At 46.3% G+C, this 19,014-nt stretch overlaps 1 protein-coding gene across 1 annotated transcript in view; it reads right to left on the bottom strand.

Annotated features, from left to right (window-relative positions):
* The window catches only part of LOC145360891 (zinc finger SWIM domain-containing protein 4-like), a 114,882-nt gene that overhangs the window by 44,696 nt on the left and 51,172 nt on the right, over positions 1-19,014 (bottom strand). Inside the window, exons 3-5 of the mRNA XM_080216393.1 lie at positions 11,829-12,185; positions 6,343-6,491; positions 4,731-4,881 (exon numbers count right to left, since the gene is read on the bottom strand). Coding sequence (XP_080072519.1) covers positions 4,731-4,881; positions 6,343-6,491; positions 11,829-12,185 — 657 coding nt within the window. The remainder of the gene's footprint in view (positions 1-4,730; positions 4,882-6,342; positions 6,492-11,828; positions 12,186-19,014) is intronic.

The raw sequence follows: 19,014 nt of genomic DNA, 5'->3' as shown, positions 1-19,014 counted from the left end.
GTACCAGGAGGCACTCAAAAACATCATGGGTCAAACAGGACAAACTTGGCTTCAGGAGAAAAAGGAGAGAAATAGAATGTTGAACTGAAGTTTGATGGAATGTTTTCTTTGGTTTACAGTGCAATTATTTACAAATGTAAATCAAAAATATTGACAAATGGCTTTGAAAACACCTATTCATGGAATCCCTACAGTACAGCAGGAAGCCAATCAGCCCATCAAGTCTGCACCAACTCAGAGCACCCCACCCAAACCCACATATTTACCCCACTAATTCCCCAAACATACACATATCTTTGGACACTAAGGGGCAATTTAGCACAGCCAATTGACCTAACCTGCACATCTTTGGGCACCAAGGAGCAATTTAGCATGGCTAATCCACCTAACCTGATCATCTTTGGACTTCATCTCCCCCCAATCTTCAGTGCTTAAATAGTGTCTGGAGGCTGAGCTGGATCAATTTTTCAACTGGCTTCTGTTGAAGTGCACCTCCAACAGGGAATCAGCAGACAGACAATCATCAGCAGTAGGAACCTGAGCTTTCCAACCTCAAATTCTGGTGGATTGAGGACATTTGGAGTACCAGGCTCTCATTTCTAGGGATTCATCCAAATATCTGGGGGAATTTCATTTGGATTGATGGCCAGGGCTTTAGATCTTCGGGGCAACTGGAACAATTGCGTTCATCTTAAATCTGTATGATCCCAGTGTTAAAGCCTCCAATGTAGCAACAGACATTGCACAGGTTAAATCACTATTACTTCAAAGAAAGAACGTCATCAGAACCATGTTTTCTCCTGATTTCCCACTTTAACGACTGTTGCAATGGTCTCAGTAGTGAAATTCTGAACAGTGAACAGAACAGTTCAGATCAAAACTAGAAAGGGACTAGTCCATTTCACAGGTGTCCCAAGCATGTGCTTGTGACAGTTGCAATCCCTTTGCAGCTTTGATTACATAGAGTTAAACTGCAAATCAGTTCCTTCTGTCAGGTGCCTGTTTTTTAATGTGTAAACACCACAGTGACTGGACTTTTATAAAAGCTTTCTTGGCAAACTAATTAGAGTTTGGATTTACAAATCAGGCATTGAAGCAAGGAGCTAGCTTTAAGAGGCCAAAGCGTTGTGATTTCAAGAAGAAATTAGATAGAACTCTTGGGGCTAAAGGGATGTTGGGGGAAAATCAGGATATTGAATTTGATATTAACCATGATCAAAATGAATGGTGGAGCAGGTTCAAAGGGCCAAATGGCCTACTCCTAGTTTATGTTTCTCTGTATACAGTCAGTCTTTGCAGGCTAGAAACCAGCTATCTACAAAGATTGGCTTTCACAGTTTGAATGCAAGGCTGGCAACAAGAATGTTATTCACCCAAAGATGGTCATTGGTAGATTTATTTACAACTTTGATAGTGTTTTCACCCGAGCAGTTGACCCCACTGGCTGCAAGCAGCTTTATTTCTTGACTTTGTAAGGGGCAGGGGGGCAAGCATGGGTATTCTTTATGCTGCCCCCACCCCCCACCTATGATTTGGCACAAACTGGCACTTGAAGAGCCATGATCAAAAAAGACAAGGATATTGTTTTGGGACTGAAAGTCTCACACTGATGCAGCAAACTTACTTCCAAGGTTGAAATTAAGCCACGTTGTAGGTGCAGTGCAGAAGGAGTTTGGCACGGATGCAAAATAAAGCTAATGCTCCATGCTAATACTGGGCAAAGATTCTTATATCAAACAGAAATGGGTCATTTGGCTTATCAAGTCTATACCGGTGTGTTCAGCTCCAACTATGGTTCACAGCCCACGCACATCTTAGCATTCCTCTACCATATGCAATCAATCACCTAAGAGAGACTCAGCCTCAATAGCTCATGGCTCTTCTCTGGGTACCAAATTTTATTCCAGATTTCCAGCAATTATTGTCCTCAATGCATGAAAAAGACTAACACTACTTAACCCAATCGTGTCCATCAATAACTCCTAGTTCCTAAAGTTCCGTCTGTTGAGCACAAGACTCTATTTCAAAGGCGTGGGTTCGAGCCCCACATTGGGCACTGTCATTTGATGCTGGCATAGTGTTCACCAGGCTGATTCCCTGGATGAAGAGGCTGCCTTGAGAAAAGATTGGGTCTACACCTACTGGAGTGTTGAAGAATGAGTATGATCTTATTGAAACCAAAGATTCAGAGGGGGCTCCGCAGGGGAGACAATTATTTCCTGTCTTGGAGGCACACCTCAAAATAAGGCTCTCCCATTGAAGGATGAGGAGGAATTTCTTTTCTCAAAGTGTCATTAGTTTTTGGAATTCTCTTCCACAACAAGCAGTGGAACCTGAACCATTGAATACATTCAAGGCTGTTTTGTTTTATTCATTTGTAGGACATGGGTGTCACTAGCTACGCCAGCATTTATTGCCCATCCCTAGTTGCCCTCAAAAACCTGGTAGTGAGCTGCCTTCTTTAACGACTCACAATGTCATTAGGGAGGGAATTCCATGATTTTGACTGTGAAGGAACAGCTGATGTATTTCCAAGCAGGGAAAGTGAGTGGCTTGGAGGGGAAATTGCAGGTGGTGGTGTTCCTGTGTTTCTGCTGCCCTTCTAGATGGAAGTGGTCGTGGGTTTGGAAGGTGCTGTCTAAGGATCTTGAGTGAATTGCTGCAGTGCATCTTGTAGACCGTACACACTGCTGCTACTGAGCGTTGGTGCTGCAGCAAGTGGATGTTTGTAGATCTGGTGCCAATCAAGCAGGGCTGCTTTGTCCTGGATGGTGTCAAGCTTCAAGTGTTGTTGGAACTGCACCCATCCAGGCAAGTGGGGGGTATTGAGCTGATTTTTAAAAAAACAAAAGGAGTAAGGGATATGAAGGACAGATTGGAAGTGAAGATCAGCCATGATTTTTCTTGAATGGTGGAGCACGTTCTAACGGGCGAGTGGTCTACTCTTGCTCACATTTCTTACAATCAATATAGAGCAGCATGAACAAGGGATGTCCTTTCTTTACAAAAAAGAAAACGGTTTTGCATTCCCATAAGTGGCACAGTGTTAATAAACCAGACCTTGCCTTTAACCAGGAAGGTGGTGGACGGATATGTTATACAAGATGCCTGGAATCATCCCAAACAGACGTAGGAGATACCGTATATGAAAGAGATAGTTGAGGGCGAGAGCCCACTGCAAGACCAGATCATAAATCTAGGCAAGACACTTCAGTGCAGTGGTGGCACTGCAAGATGTGCCCTCTGAGTAATACCACGCACACAAGGCTGTTTTTTCAGGTCAAATGGAAAGCCTGGTGATTGAAACTACAGTGAGTATACCTCAGTAGTCGTTTGCTGACCAGGAAGCACTTTGGACAATGGAAGGTCACCATAGAATCCCTTCAGTACAGGAGGAGGCCATTCGGCCCATTGATTCCACCCTATCCTTGTAATCCTTATTTGCCCCCCGAACCTAGGGTCAATTTAGCATGGCCAAGCCTAGCCTGCACATCTTTGGACTGTGGGAAGAAACCAGGGCACCCAGGGGAAACCCACACAGACATGGAGAGAATATGCAAAATCCACAGTCACCCTAGGCTGGAACTGAACCTGGGTCCCTGGCACTGTGAAGCAGCAGTGCTAACCACTGTGTCACCCTAAATATAATTTACATTAATATATAATAAATTTAATATCAGCCTGCAAATAAAAACAAAAATCCACCGACTTATACATTACATTTCCTGACTTTTCTCTTCTGCTTGCAAGTATACAACAGGAAGCCATGCTGTGCATCCTTTGGCCCTGAACAAGATTCCACAACTGGACATCACCATGGCTGACAGACTTGGCTTCCAGTAGGGTGAAGTGTACCTTGGAGCAGGCCACAAGTGGGCCTAATCCCTTGTGACAGGTGCAGTCTGAACTGGGGGTGCTCAGAGCACAGGAACAAATATCACTGTTGCATCTGATCCCACAAAGTGTAGCATACAAGCATTCATCGCTCACCATCTCCTCCACCACTCCCCCCCTCCCCCAACCCCACCCCACCCACACACCTCCCACTCCCCCAAAGTTGTCCTAGCCCAGGGGCAGAGGGAACCCAGCTGGCTGCAGCAGAGACCTGCATTATCCTTGCCAAATCCAATGCTCCCAGCCTCATTAATGTTAAAGCTGCCAACCCACCACCCCCTAGGAGCAAGCTGGCTGCCCAACTATTGTCCAGCCTCATTGGAAGTTGGCAGCACTGTAGCCAGCATCCTGACACACCCAATCTTTTCCTATTTAAACCACCCCACCCCCCTCCTCCCAACTTCATGCGCTTGCTCCACATTAAGATTTTCCCCCATTGACTCAATTTCTCTCAGCCACTGCTGGACTGCCTTGTGGATTCCCAGCATTTGGTGCTTTCATTTGTGGGTTTATAGTGCATGTCCCTGCCAAAATGCTGCACAGAGCAAGCCAAAACAAGTTGGAAGAGCAGCAAATTTAATTTTAAAAAAACTTCGCTTAATGAATGCCCAGAGTTAAAACTACATGAACATAACGTACTCAAAATAATCCCAGTCCTGCTCCTGTCAGTCCAGTACATTTCGCTCAGCCACTGATATTTCCCCCTCCCCATACAAAAGAAAATGCAGCTGCAAAACAAAATTGAAGCAGGGGTAGGCAGAAGATAAATGAAGCCAGGATAGAGAGACCAATTCGAGTTTATAACCAAAAAAGGTTTAATGCGAGACAGCCGTTACCTAACTCATCCCAAAGCTCCCGGCATTTATCAGTCATCCCGGTCCCCTGTTGTCTCCATAGTGAGAGCCGTGGGTCTTCCATAAACTGCTCAGTCATGAGGGTCAACATACGAGCCCCGTTGGAGTCCCGCATCCTGAGCATCTCCCGCACCTGTCATGCCAGGAAAGAAATTGCAGATACTTTAAGTTTAATAGCGTGCGAGCCACACACAAAAAAAAAGAGCTTCCACCACAATAAGGAGCAGAAGCAATTAACCGTTTGCTATTGAAGATAATAGTTCACCACCGGGAGGGAATTAAAACATGCGTGCAGCACCTTAAGTGGGCCAGGGTGGAGCTGGGAGAAGGGTCCCGGGCTGCATCTCCGATTAGCAGATCTCATCAACCACGTGGAGGCCACTGCAATTAGCCTCAGCAACGAGGGCTAGGAGGAGTTTCAGAGTCCTGCTCCCAGCAATTCCTAATGGAGCGTGCGCGCATGTGGATAATCAGCAAGGATGGGATCAGGCTGACAGGCTGTCATTCACCGTCTATTGTCAGTAATATAAAACTGTCACGCTGAAGCTGCTGGAGGGGTAGTCTGTATGTGGAACGGTACCAGAGCACGAGTCACCCTCTAGGGAATGTGGTGTTCTTTTTTAAAAGAAACAAATGCATGCAATCAAAACGTGAGCCTTGATGTGGGATCAGCAAGCACAAACCTTGCTTTCAGGGTGGCACAGAGGGCAGCACAGTGGCTAGCACTGCGGCCGCTCAGTGCCAGGGACCCAGGTTCAATTTCTGGTTTGTGCAGACTCCACACACAGTGACCCATTCTCCCCATGACTGTGTGGGTTTCCTCCCACAGTCCAAAGATGTTACAGGTTAGGTGGATTGGCCATACTAAATCGCCCCTTAGAGTCAGGGGGACTAGCTAGGATAAATGCATGGGGTTACAAGATAGGGCCTGGGTGGGATTGTGGTCTGTGCAGACTCAATGGGCTGAATGGCCTCCTTCTGCACTGTAGGATGCTATGAATCTACTTGTGGTCGGAGAATATTGTATACATCCACAAGGTATGCCCATTGTTACCCATTTTAATCACCCCTCCACCCTAACCACTGAAAAATGGTCAGGAGAAAATCTGCCCAAGTTAGCAGTGATGAGTTAGCAGGTTAGCAATGATGAGGAGTGATCATCACACATCAGGGGCAGAAGTTTACTGTCCTGCCCACCGCAGGAATTACAGTGGGCTGAACATGGCCCATGCAAAGGTCTGGTGACCTCGGGTGGGATTTTCACCTTGGGGCCTGGGATACGAGGGAGACCAGAGCATGAATCTAGACTAGTTACTTCAGTGCAGTGGCAGCATAGCAAGATGTGCCCTCTTTGTGGGCAATACCACTAACAGGAGGTTGTCCCTTCAGGTCAAATGAAAAGCCCGTGGTCAGAAAGTCCCACCCTAGACATTTTCAGAGTTAATCCACCAAGGAGATAGATGTGTACAATGATAATTTTCATAAAGACTTGAGGGAAGGCGGGCAGTAAGGGACATTGTATCCCCCAGCAGCAACAGATCCCAATTCTGTAATGATAGGATTTGGGTTCGTGAAGCTAACTGTGGGTGCTTACCTTAGCAAACATGGAGTGCAGTTGCTTGCTAGCTCCATAGTATCCACTGATCGACAGTAGCACTTTCACCTGTTCCTGAACCTGCTCTTCATCCAGATGCCAGCAGTTCTCGTCATCGATGCTTGCACCTGCTGTAGGGTCAGGGGCACCTGCAATGCAACGTGGAAAGAACTTTAGAAAGTGCAACCTGGCCTCTGCAGAAACAATTAGACGCTGGCACGGGGTGGAACCTCACGGTGCGCGAGCACAGAAGACAGATGAGACTTTGAAAGCTGGACCGTACAAATTGCTGGCTTCAAGCCTTCAACCCAAAATGGTGTTACTCATACAATTACCACAATGCAGGAGGCCGCCATTTGGCCCACTGAGCTTGCACAAACTGACACAGCATCTATCAGGCGCTCTCCCCATAGCCCCACACGTGGGCGACACTGCTGCCTCTCAGCACCAGGGACCCGGCTTGGGTCACTGACTGTGCTGAGTCTGCACGTTCTCCCCGTGTCTGTGAGGGTTTCCTCCAGGTGCTCTGGTTTCCTCCCGCAGTCCAAAAGATATGCTGGTTAGGTGCTAAATTCTCCCTCAGTGTACCCGAACAGGCGCTGTAGTGTGGCGACAAGGGGATTTTCGTCGTAACTTCATTGCAGTGTTAATCTAAGTCTACTCATAACAACAAAATACAAGAATCCCACCATCTACAAGACGCACCACAGCCACTCAGCAAGGCTCCTTTGACAGCAAATTGTCAGGCTCTGCCACTACTTCAGAATGGCAAAATCGCCCTTGGGGCAGTAATGAGACTTTGCTAATAAATTCTCTGCCTCTCAACCAACTGAAGGAATAGTCATTGTCGAGTCTGTTCAGTAAATCTTTCTAGTGGAGGACGAGGACGAGGACGAGGACGAGGACGAGGACGAGGACGAGGACGAGGACGAGGACGAGGACGAGGACGAGGACGAGGACGAGGACGAGGACGAGGACGAGGACGAGGACGAGGACGAGGACGAGGACGAGGACGAGGACGAGGACAACAGGCACACAGGAACATCACCATGTGGAGATTACTCAAAACAGACAAGTGCCTGGACTTGTAAATATGAATCGCTGTTTCTTCGCTGCCGCTGGGTCAAATTCTTGAACCTCCCAATCAAGCAGCAACAGACGGACATCTGCAAGGACTGCAACAATTCCAGATGGCTCACTATCACCTTCTCAGATGTCCCATTACCGTCCACTTACTACCGTCCTGAAAGCATGCATAGGTAAACACCATACATGAATCAGGTTTTAATATGGCCACCTCTCTGGGCAAAGTCTACTGACACTCTTTAAAGTTTATTTATTAGTGTCACAAGAAAAGCTTAACATTGCAATGAAATCACTACAAAACCCACCTAGTCGCCACACTCCAGCACCTGTTTGGGTCAATGCACCCAATTGGCACATATTCGGACTGTGGGTGGAAGCCAAAGCACCTGGAGGAAACCCACTCGAACGTGGGTGAGAACGTGCAGACGCCACACACACACCCCCCCCCCCCCCCCAAAACTGGGAAATGAACCTGGGCCCCTGGCGCTGTGAGGCAGCTGTGCTAACGACTGTGCTGCCCACTCACTGCACAGACCTGCATGTGAGGAACTCAGTCAGTCAGTCACTGGAGGGGGATATCAGTGACGCACGCGCGCGTGCTGTTATTTACAACCGAGTGCGAACACATTCCTCAGCTTGGGTGGAATACATGTCAGACATCACATTACTTTAACAACTAAGCTGCCTGCTATGGTTCTGTTTGAATCAGCTTCAAAACAGATGGCAAAAAGAAAACAATGTGAGAAGGAGAAACACTGCCAAAACATTTTATGGAATCATCCGACCTCATATTCTCCTGCACAAAAACAAGAGAAAACTACCCTGTACTCACCATCTGCTTTGTCGATTTAATTCAGAGCAACATTTTAGCACTTCCAACACCCCATCGGAGCCAATAGCAGAATGGGTACAGACAACAAAAATATGAAAGGTCTTTTTATGGTTTGTGAGGCACATCTTAAAATGACAATTATTGTTCTGTGCAATTACAGGGAATGAAATCACCAGCCAGTTCCATTTGGGTAAAAATAAGATGCCGCAAGTACAGGGTAAATCAAGAATGCCCCCCGCCCACTTTGGCAGAAGGACACACTGAATTGCAAAAGCCTTGCCAGACTGTACTAGAGGGGTATACGGAACAAGATTGACAATGCCCATCCTTTCAGCTGGTTGTGGCATGGAATTTACCAGCAAGGCATGTTATTGCCCAGAACCTGCCCCAAGGACAACTTTGCCATTTTGAGCAGTATGCTCTGATCATTAGACATCAAACAACTTTGCCAGGAGACTGCCCCATATGATTTCAATTTATTATGCAACAAATGCAAGGCATTACAAAATTTGATAAGAATTTTTAAATGTCTTCCCTCTTGCTGCAAATTCACTGCCGCACGCAATAAGTATCAGACGATGGATGACTGGACCACTTTCCAAGCAGGGAATGTATGGGGAAGTGGTTTGCTATGATTAACCTTCTGCTCCAAGGATTAACTTTTTTTGTTATTCATCTGTGGGACATGGGCATCGTGCTGGCTGGCCAGCATTTATTACCCATCCACAGTTGCCCTTGGAAGGCAGTTGAGAGTCAACCACATTGCTGTGGCTCTGGAGTAGGCCAGGCTGGTAAGGACGGCAGATTTCCATCCGTAAAGGACATAGTGGACAAACTTACATTAGTTAATTAATGTTACATTAATCACCATATAACTAAAAATTAATATAGAAGTTCAAGTTTATTTATTAGTCACAAGTAAGGCTTACATTAACACTACAATGAAGTTACTGTAAATACCCCTAGTTGCCACAGTCCAGCGCCTGTTCGGGTCAATGCACCTAACCAGCACGTCTTTCAGACTGTGGGAGGAAACCGGAGCACCCAGAGGAAACCCACGCAGATACAGGAAGAATGTGCAAACTCCACACAGACAGCCAATGACCCAAGCCAGGAACTGAATCCAGGTCCCTGGTGCTGTGAGGCAGTAGTGCTAACCACTGTGCCACTGTCTGCCTAAAAGAAAGTGCTGGGTTCAAGGTGCAATCCTCCTGTACAGAGCTGCACACTTAGTCTGTGGGTGCTAAAATTCCCATGAGGAAACTCAAAGGTTTTCCCAGTCTCCTGATCAACATACCTCCCTTAACCAATACCACAAACCAAACAAGTGGTTATTCATCTCTGCCAAATGCGACTGCTCAAAAGCAGCAGGCACACTTACCTACACAATGATGACATTCATGAGGTTCTTGCTGACTTTCCCAATGCTTTTGGAAATGTAACACAAAGCCAATTTCATTAAGTAATGGCCTAGTGCTATTATCGCTAGACTATTAATCCAGAAATTCAGCTAATGTTCTGGGGACCCAGGTTCAAGTCCCACTGCGGCAAATAGTGGAAATTGAATTCAATAAAAAAACCTTGAATAAAGAATTTACTGACGACCGTGAAAACATTCTCGATTGTCAGAGAAAGTCATCTGGTTCACTACTTAGGGAGGGAAATCTGCTGTCCCTACCTAGTCTGGCCTACATCTGACTCCAGAGTCAGAGCAATGTGGCTCTGAAATAGCCAAGCAAGACACTCCATTTAAAAGGGCAACTAGGGATGGGCAATAAATGCTGGCCAGTTAGCAACGCCCATGTCCCACGAATGAATTAAAAAAACATACATGGTACTCTATCAAACATGGAGGACCAAAGCTATTGTTTCAAGTTTATTTATTAATGTCACAAGTACGCTTACATTAACACTGTGATGAAGTTACTGTGAAAATCCCCTAGCTGCCACGCTCCGACACCTGTTTGGGTACACTGAAGGAGAATTTATTATGGTCAATGCACCCTAACCAGCATGTCTTTCACATTGTGGGAGGAAACTCACACAGACATAAGTGCAAATTCCACACAGACAGTGACCTAAGCATGGAATTGAACCCAGGTCCCTGATACTAAGGCAGTAGTGCTAACCACTGTGCTGCCCATCACAAACTCTAACCCTCACTGCCAAACCCAACCCCTCTCCCTGTCAACCGTAGAGTTGAACTACACAACTCAAGCTTCTATGTGGCATTTGAGCACAAGACATTCATCCGATGACCTCAACATCATCAACTCATTCCCTGACTCAGCTCAACGGCTGCTTACAAACATCTGTGCCTTTAACTCCCAAGATGGATTGTTCCGATGATCTCCTGTTAACCTTACTTCCAAAATATGCTGTCTGTATCCCAGCTCACCACACAGAGCCAGTCACCAACCAACCTGTGCCGACTGACAAACTGGTTCCTGGTCCAGCAAAAACTCTAATCTTAATATTCTCATTCTGGTTCTCAAGTTCCTCATGGCTTCACCTCTTCACCTCAGCGCACCTACCCCCTCCCACCTGACCATCTAACCTTCTCCACCTCTCAATCCTGTGAAAACTCTGCACTTTTGGCTGATCATGCCTTCAGCTGCCAGTTTCTGGGATTCCCTCCCTAAACCTTCCCCATCTCCTTTATGAGGCTCCTTACAAATTGCCTCTGACCACTGTCCTAATAACTCCCACAATAATGACTCAGAACATTCTTCAAAAGTTTAGATTATGTATCGAGATAAGATGTTTTACTTTCATTTGATTTATTAGCATCACTTGTATTATACAGTGAAAAGTATTGTTTCTTGCTCAGTATACAGACAAAGCATACTGTTCATAGAGAAGGAGACAGTGCAGAATGTAGTGTTACAGTCATAGCCAGCGTGTAGAGAAAGATCAATTTAGTGCAAGGGATAGTCCAGAAACAGGCCATTCAGCCCATTCTGATATTTATGGGCTACACAAATCTCCACACACCTTTTTTCAATCACTCAGCACCCTGCCCCCCCTTTCTGTTCCTTCCTCTGCAAGCTGATTAGCTTCCTGTTAATTGTATGCACAAACGCAGGTCTATTCAGCTCCAAGTCACAGTCTTGGAAAATAAACTGTTTCTCCCTGAAGAAATATTTAGTAGGTGTGAGAGAACACTCAGTAAAAGGAATGGTTCGTTTCTACTTGGCAATGGACTGGGTGGGCCAAATGGCCTAAATACTTTAATGCAACCTCATGAAATGATTTGGGTCCCACTCCCAGAACCAAAATCTCCATCTTGATGAGCATTTGGATTGGGTTAACAAAACACATACTCTGGCCTACAACTGTGATCAAGGACAGGAAACTGCTGAATGAAGAGTGATCCAATTAGACTTTGAAATGGAATGCTGCAAGTGTGCAGAAAAAGAAAAGAAATTGAACTCAGCTCAAAGCTGCTAGCATTACTACAAAGATCGAGTGCATAATGCAGGCCTTGATGCGGTTTCAGCAGAATAGCAGTAATCAGAGCGCACAGAGATTGCACAAACCCACCAGGGTACGCAGCCCTGCTTCTTACCGTGCACTTGGTTAATTTCCGAGCATGAGGACAAGATTTCGTCGGCCAGTTTCTGAGCAGTTGGAAGCACCTCCGTGTGGTGGGCCGTGATGAGGTACTGGACAAACTTCTGCAGCTGATCCCGGTTCATTTGCGACAGCGTCTCGGAGATGGGGAGGCGCAACTCCACCTGCTGAGCCCTGCGGATCCGGTACAGAGAGAGAGCCACCACGTGGCCACAGTAGAAGATGTCCTTGTTGCCGCAGCCGCACGTTACAGAGGTAATCTTGCAGCGGTCAAAGCTGATGGCGACTTTATACGTTTTCTCGGGTTCACCTTGGCTGGCCAGCTCAGTCACGGTTCCACTTAAATGAAATCCTGTGTGAAGAAGGAAAAGAAAAGACTAATATCAATTTTTTCCCACTGCAAAGCTCAAGATTCTTCAAGCATTTTTTGCATGGTTAGCATCGCTGCCTCAGCACCAGAGACCCGGGTTCAATTCTGGTCTCGGGTGACCATCTGTGCAGAATCTGCATGCTCTCCCCATGTCAATGTGGATTTCCTCCAGGTGCTCCAGCTTCCTCCCACACATTGAGGTATGCAGGCTAGGTGGATTGGCTAAATTGCAGGCTAGGGGGATTGGCAGAGTAAATACGTGAGGTTCCAGGTATAGGGCATAGGTAGGATTGTCATTGGAGCAGGCTCAATGGGCCAAATGGCCTCCTTCTGCACTGTGGGGATTCTACTCTCGTCACTATCTAGAATTAAGAGTAGGAGCCAACAGCAATAGGCCATACAGAACTACAGGTTCCAGGTTTAAACCTTGCTCGGCTCCTCAGTTGCAACAGTATTTGGGACCTCCTTGGTTGGTTGCAGCACCCATTTTGGGGAGGGAGAGAGAGAGAGAAAAAAACCAACAACTCCCACTGAACAAGTGCACATAAAAACAGGATACAAGGACAGGAGCTTGGCCAGATTCTGACGCGTCCCCCAGTCATCTCCCCCCGCAACACCCCTCTCCCTCCCCCAAGGTAAACTAGCCTGCCAAGCACCAAGAAATGCAATGAGGTTTAACCTTGGCTCAAGCCCAGCCCAACGAGACAAAGTCTTCCTTCTTTCCTGGCATGGAGAGAAAAGAATTTGGAGCAAGTTCCGGAGCACAGAAAGTGCCCACAATTTGGGAACGGTCCTGACGCTTTTATAATCATTCTATTTTGATTCAGAGTTTGGGAGGCCACATCTCCAAGCACTGCCCCCACCGCATGTGTTCCTAAACCAAACACTCTTATTCCTACAACAGGCTGGGACACAAATAAAAAAAAAGTGTTTCCAAACTACCGCCCAAGGTTAGGAGACAGGGATTGAAATGCAATCTCCTGGAATCAGAGGAAATAAAGTCACAATGTCCAAAGGAACAGCCAAATATAAACCTGGAAGAATCATAATGTCACCGTGAAAATAAAGGGAGCCGTTAGGGCCAGGTAAACTATTGAGACCCTACTCCAGCATATCACACCTTTGATCAAATCAAAACAATAATCAAATATACTCCAATCTGATTATGCTAATGTCACAGTGGTTAGTACTGCTGCCTCTCAGCTCCAGGGTTCAATTCCGGCCTCGGGAGGTTGTGTGGAGTTTGCACATTCTCCCCGTGTCTGCGAGGGTTTCCTCTGGGTACTCCGGTTTCCTCCCACAATTCAAAAATGTGCGGAATAGGTGGGTTGGCCATGCTAAAATGCCCCTGTGTGTCCAAAGGTGTCACTGAGATGGATTGGACATGCTCAATTGCCTTTTAGTCTCCAAAGATGTGCAGGTTAGGTGGATTGACCATGCTAAATGTGTGAGATTAAATGGATAGGCCAAAGCAGGGCAACAGGAAATCAGCGGGGATGGGGTAAGATGCTCTGTCAGAGAGCAGTGAAGATTTGATGGGCTGGATGGCCTCTTTCTAAACTGGAGAGACTCTATGGGTAATCCTGGGCCGAATACAATGCTCAAGAGTAATCCATGCACGACCCACGAGATAGAAGACTAAAAAGAGGACACGGACTTGCTGATTGTGACACAGCTGTTGTGAGTCCAGCAGTTGAAATGGTTTTGCACAAGGTGGGCAAACTACATTAATGAAACAAACGTCACAACTACGAAACTTCAGTAGCTGCAAAACCCACCAGCTGGTCAAAGGGACGTGCGGCCCTACCAGGCTTATGCTTCACTCTGGAGCTAAAACCAACCATTGGGGAAGCTGCAAATGAACAAGGCACTGGGGTTAAAAAACAACAGGCAGTGTAAATGAAACAGAGCCTGGAGTAAAAATATAAATGGCAAAAAGAAAGGTGGGCTTTGCTGCAACTTAATCTGAACCGACTCCCAGATGCACAGTCGAAAAAGCATAACCACAAGCAACACTCAACTCATTCCCCTCTGCAAGTTGGGCATATGCAGGCAAGTGAAAAGCCTCTGGATTGATGCCAAGGTTCATAAAATCTGATTTATCAAGAACCTTATCGTAACTTTAGTTTAGAAGGCAAAGCAGTCTAAACAAAATAAAGGAGTCTATGCAAAAAAGTAAATCCTCTGGTTTGCAGCTATTTTTAAGACTTACAAATGGAGTGAAAGGTTGGGGACACATCACCAGGCACATTCAACGATCTGTAGTCATGGTGGGAGTGGGTGGCATTAGAAAGCAGTGCCAAATCCAGCTCGAGCCGCAGACTTTGCTAATGACCTTAAGAATTAACGATGACGGCAAGATGGACCTGCTACACCCTCAAGATGACTTCACACCAATAACTTGCTCCAGGAGAAGCAAGGAAAAAAAGAGGATTGAAAAGGGGGAAAAGACCATTTTCACAAATGCCTCCCTTGTTGAGAGGGTAATTGATGCTCTCAGCTGTGGTGTGCACGGTACCACATCACACCTCCATCATCCTAATTCCCCAGGAGGAGCTGGCCTGTCCCCAGGCTCTGCTGGAAGCTCATCTTTCCTTAATTAGTTTTAATAAATGAATCGATGGCAGACAGATGACACTGGTCCTTAGTTTACTGTACATCTATTGAGTTGCACTGACTGCAGTGGAAGGAGGGCGGGGAGGAGTTTCACTCTCTCCAGGGAGCAATCTATCAGCTGTATCAACTCTCAACTCTGTCCAAGAGGCAAAAAAAGGTACAAAGCAGTGTTCGATCCCCTCGGCAGTTGCCAGCGGACTGAATTATGGATAAACACGTACAACCTTACCTATGCACAAGCTTCACGCTATAACACATTTATTTCCTAGATGTTAGCAAAGTAGATATCCGATTCACCTCTACAGAGGAAAAATTAGTTTTTAAAAACATGTTCCTCTGCCTCAGCTGTTCCATTCAGAAAGAGGTCAAAACTCCTGTTACTTTGTGCAGTAGTCTGCAATAACGAGCCTTAATTACTATGGAAATTTAAATTAATGCAATGCATCAATGGTTAACACCTTTCCAACAATTGTGCTTCTATCAGCCACATTTTGCTCAAAAGAATTTCATACAAATGGAGGCTTTGCCGTGCAGGCTTTACTGTGATGGTCTGCTAATTTTATACCATTAAGAGCAAATGCTGCATTCACAGCTACTTAAATTGCACAGTGCTATAATTGCTTTCAGGGCTCACTCCAGCAGTTGGTCATCTCACACCCACATCGCGGGTGGCACAGTGGTTAGGGCTGCTGCCTCAAAGCGCCAGGGACCCAGGTTCGATTCTTGGCTGGGGTCACAGTCTGTGTGGAGCCTGCACGTTCTCCCTGTCAGTGTGGGTACCCTCTGGTGCTCTGTCTTCCCCCTTCGGTGTGAAAGACATGCTGGTTAGGTGCATTGGCCACGCTCAATTCTCCTTCAGTGCATCCTGCAGCACAGTGGCACAGTGGTTAGCACTGCTGCCTCACAACGTCAATTCCCAGCTTGGGTCACTGTCTGTGTGGAGTTTGCACATTCTCAGTGTCTGCATGGGTTTCCTCTAGGTGCTCCGGTTTCCTCCCCCAATTCAAAGATCTGCGGGTTAGTGGATTGGCCATGTAAAAATTGTCCCTCTGTCAGGGGAACTAGCTAGGATAAATACATGGGGTTATGGGGATAGGGTCTGGGTGGTGTTGTGGTTGGCGCAGACTCAATGGGCCGAATGGCCGCCTTCTGCATTGTAGGATTCTAGGAAGCTCCATGAAGCTACCCCAACAGGCATCGAGTGTGATGACTAGTGTAAGCCAACTTGTGACATTAACAAACTAAACTACTCTCTGCTCCCCCCTCAATATGTTACAGGAACTACCTAGCAATTGCAGTATGGAAATTCAATCCCTACAATACCCATAGCAATCTTTTTCAAAGTTTTCTTTGCAACCTACTAAAATCTATTTGCCCTCTGCTGGCAATTCAACCTTTTCATTCAAGGTTTTCCAACCTGGAGTTACAAGTTTGGATTTCTATTTGACCACAGTCTACTTTAAGACAATTATGTGTTAAGGAGAACGCCTCTGCGGTGGCTTTCCCCATCTTTCAGAAGGGGGAGCTGCGAAGTGTCAATATTTGTGAGCAGCTCCCGTAGCAGAGCGTTTAAATAGCATCATTCCTGATCACAAGAAAGCCTTAAAAGTGCTCTGCACGCAGACAAAGCGTTTCTGCTGTTACGATTCTAATGTTGGCATAGCGGGAGGAAACTCATTTTGCAATGTGGTAGATGACCAGATAATCTGTTATGGTGGTTGAAATTTCATCTGTGCCAAGATACCAGAACCTCCTGTTCTGCCCCTGTTAGAAAGCCCTTTATATTTTTCCAAAGGAGGAGCAGATCAAGGCCTCAATTTAACTCATGATGCCAACAATGCAGCATTCCCATAGTGTTGCGTTTAAATTGTTGGCTTAGATTATGTGCTTGGGGGTAGGGCTCAAACCCATGATCTAAGAGTGTAAAGTGCTAACGCTTCAGCCAACACTGACCTCAAGAGTGGAGATCTTTGCTGATTGGGTTTTTCAACATGAGTCAGTGACAAAAGGAGAAGCAGCACAATGCGCTTTTGTCTGCGGACAGTTAGAAAGGGTGACAGTGGCAGATTTGGCACAATGGTCAGCACTGCTGCCTCACAGCACCAGGGACCTGGGTTTGATTCCTGGCTTGGGCCACTGCCTGTGTGCAGTTTGCACGTTCTCCACGCCTGCGTGGATTTCCACTGGATGCTCCAGTTTCCTCCCACACTGCAAAAATATGTGGGTTAGGTTGATTGGCCATGCTAAATCGACCCTTACTGTCAGGAGATTAGTAGGGCAAGTAAGTAGGGTCACGGGGATAGGGCCTGGGTGGGATTGTGGTCGGTGCAGATTCAACGGGCCGAATGGCTTCCTTCTGCACTGTAGGGATTCTGAGGTGATTCTAAAAAGTGGGAGGAAGCCGTGAGTGTGTTGGAATAGTGAGATCTAATCCCCTGACAGTGAGGGGCAATTCAGCATGGCCAATCAACCTAACCCACACATTTTTGGAGTGTGGGAGGGAACCGGAGCACCCAGTGGAAATTCATGCAGACACAGGGGAGAATGTGCAAACTGCACATAGGCAGTGGCCCAAACCAGGAATCAAACACAGGACCCTGAATATATGGCAGCAGTTTCAATAGTAAAAAGTCTGACACCACCAGGTTTTAGTCCAACCGATTTATTTGATAATACTCACAAGCTTTCGAGGGGACTGCCTCTTCACCTGACGAAGAGGCAGTCCCCTCGAAAGCTTGTGAGTATTATCAAATAAATCGGTTGGACTAAAACCTGGTGTTGTCAGACTTTTTACTGTGTTTACGCCAGTCCAACGCCGGCATTCCCACATCATGAGCAGTTTCAATGGCAGATAAGCTGAGACGTGGGCAATTCAGGCAATGTCATGATTGTAAAATTGGTCATTTTACTGAGTACAGATGTGGTCAAAATCAGTTGTGAACAGTCTGGTTCAGTGTCAAAATGTTGGCCAGTGAGTGGGAGTGTGCTTGCAGGTAGATGGGGACAAAAGATGACAGTTTTAATCTTCCCAATATTTAGTTGGAGGACATCTTTTGTCCAGTTGGCCAAGTACTGTGACAAGTCAGGGTTCAGGGTTTGACAGGATGCGGCAGTGAGAACTGCGTGACATTAGCACATGGGGGGGGGGGGGGTCGTGGTGGTGGTGGTGGTTGAGCATGTGTATAACAGGAGGCAGCCAAGCCTAGATCCCTGCAGAACACAAAGTAACAGTTCAGGAGCAGGAGAAACCCCTCTGGCCACGATTGAATAAATAAGGAACCAGGCAAGTAGAGGCCCACCCAGGTGGTACTGAGGTGGATACTGCAGTCAGTCTTCTCCAAGGCTGCAGTCAGGTCAATAAGGGTGACAGCGAACAGTTTACTCTAGCAGAGTGTTATTTGTGACAATCGAAAGCTGTAGTTTCAGAACTGCGGGAAGATTGCAGGTTTTCAAACATGGGGTTGCAGGAAGGATAAGAAAGGTCATAGTCACAATGATGGTTGGAGATAAGGTGACAAAGACAGGTACCAATGGTTTAAGCGGGGCGATGACAATTTTAAAGGTGAGTGACATACATAACTGTTTGCTCTCCTCAGGTACTATCAACTGACAAGAACGAGAGAAAGAAGTTGGATGATCAGTAATACAGCTAGAATTGAGAGAGAGCGAGCACAATTATGATGCTTCATGGTTACCCCTACATGTGCATTAGCAAGGTTACAGACCTGGGGAAAGCAAAACCATAATACCACACATCAACATACAAAGCTGATAATTCACCTTTTTGCGAGCTGTTATATTCTGAGAAAATCCAAAGGTTTGAATTTTAAGGAACAGGCATCTTTCATGAGACCAAATAAAAATCAGTTGGGGGTCATTTGATGCAAGCGCAGGACCAACTGCATTTTCACAAGCTCCAGCGCTACTTTTTAAAAAATTCTTTCTTAAAATCTATCCTGATGCACGACCCATAAATTATCCGATCCTGGCATGTATATTCCATGCTATATTCCTGGAAAGTTCCGATGAAGGGAGCCAAGCAAAGTCAAGAAAAAAAAAATCCTCCTTTGAAGGTGATGGCTGGAGGGTGCCAGGGTGGGATCTTGTTTGCAGGGACATTTTAGCTGGTGTGCAGGCTCAGCCTCTGGCAAAGCGACAGCTGACACAGTGTAAAGTTGTGGATGTCGGTCTTGGC

This window comes from Carcharhinus amblyrhynchos, chromosome 33 (genome assembly GCF_965287045.1).
Source record: "Carcharhinus amblyrhynchos chromosome 33, sCarAmb.v2.hapA, whole genome shotgun sequence".
NCBI lineage: Eukaryota > Metazoa > Chordata > Chondrichthyes > Carcharhiniformes > Carcharhinidae > Carcharhinus > Carcharhinus amblyrhynchos.
Note: the sequence above shows the minus strand (reverse complement) of the source record. Positions and strands in the feature narration are given on the sequence as shown.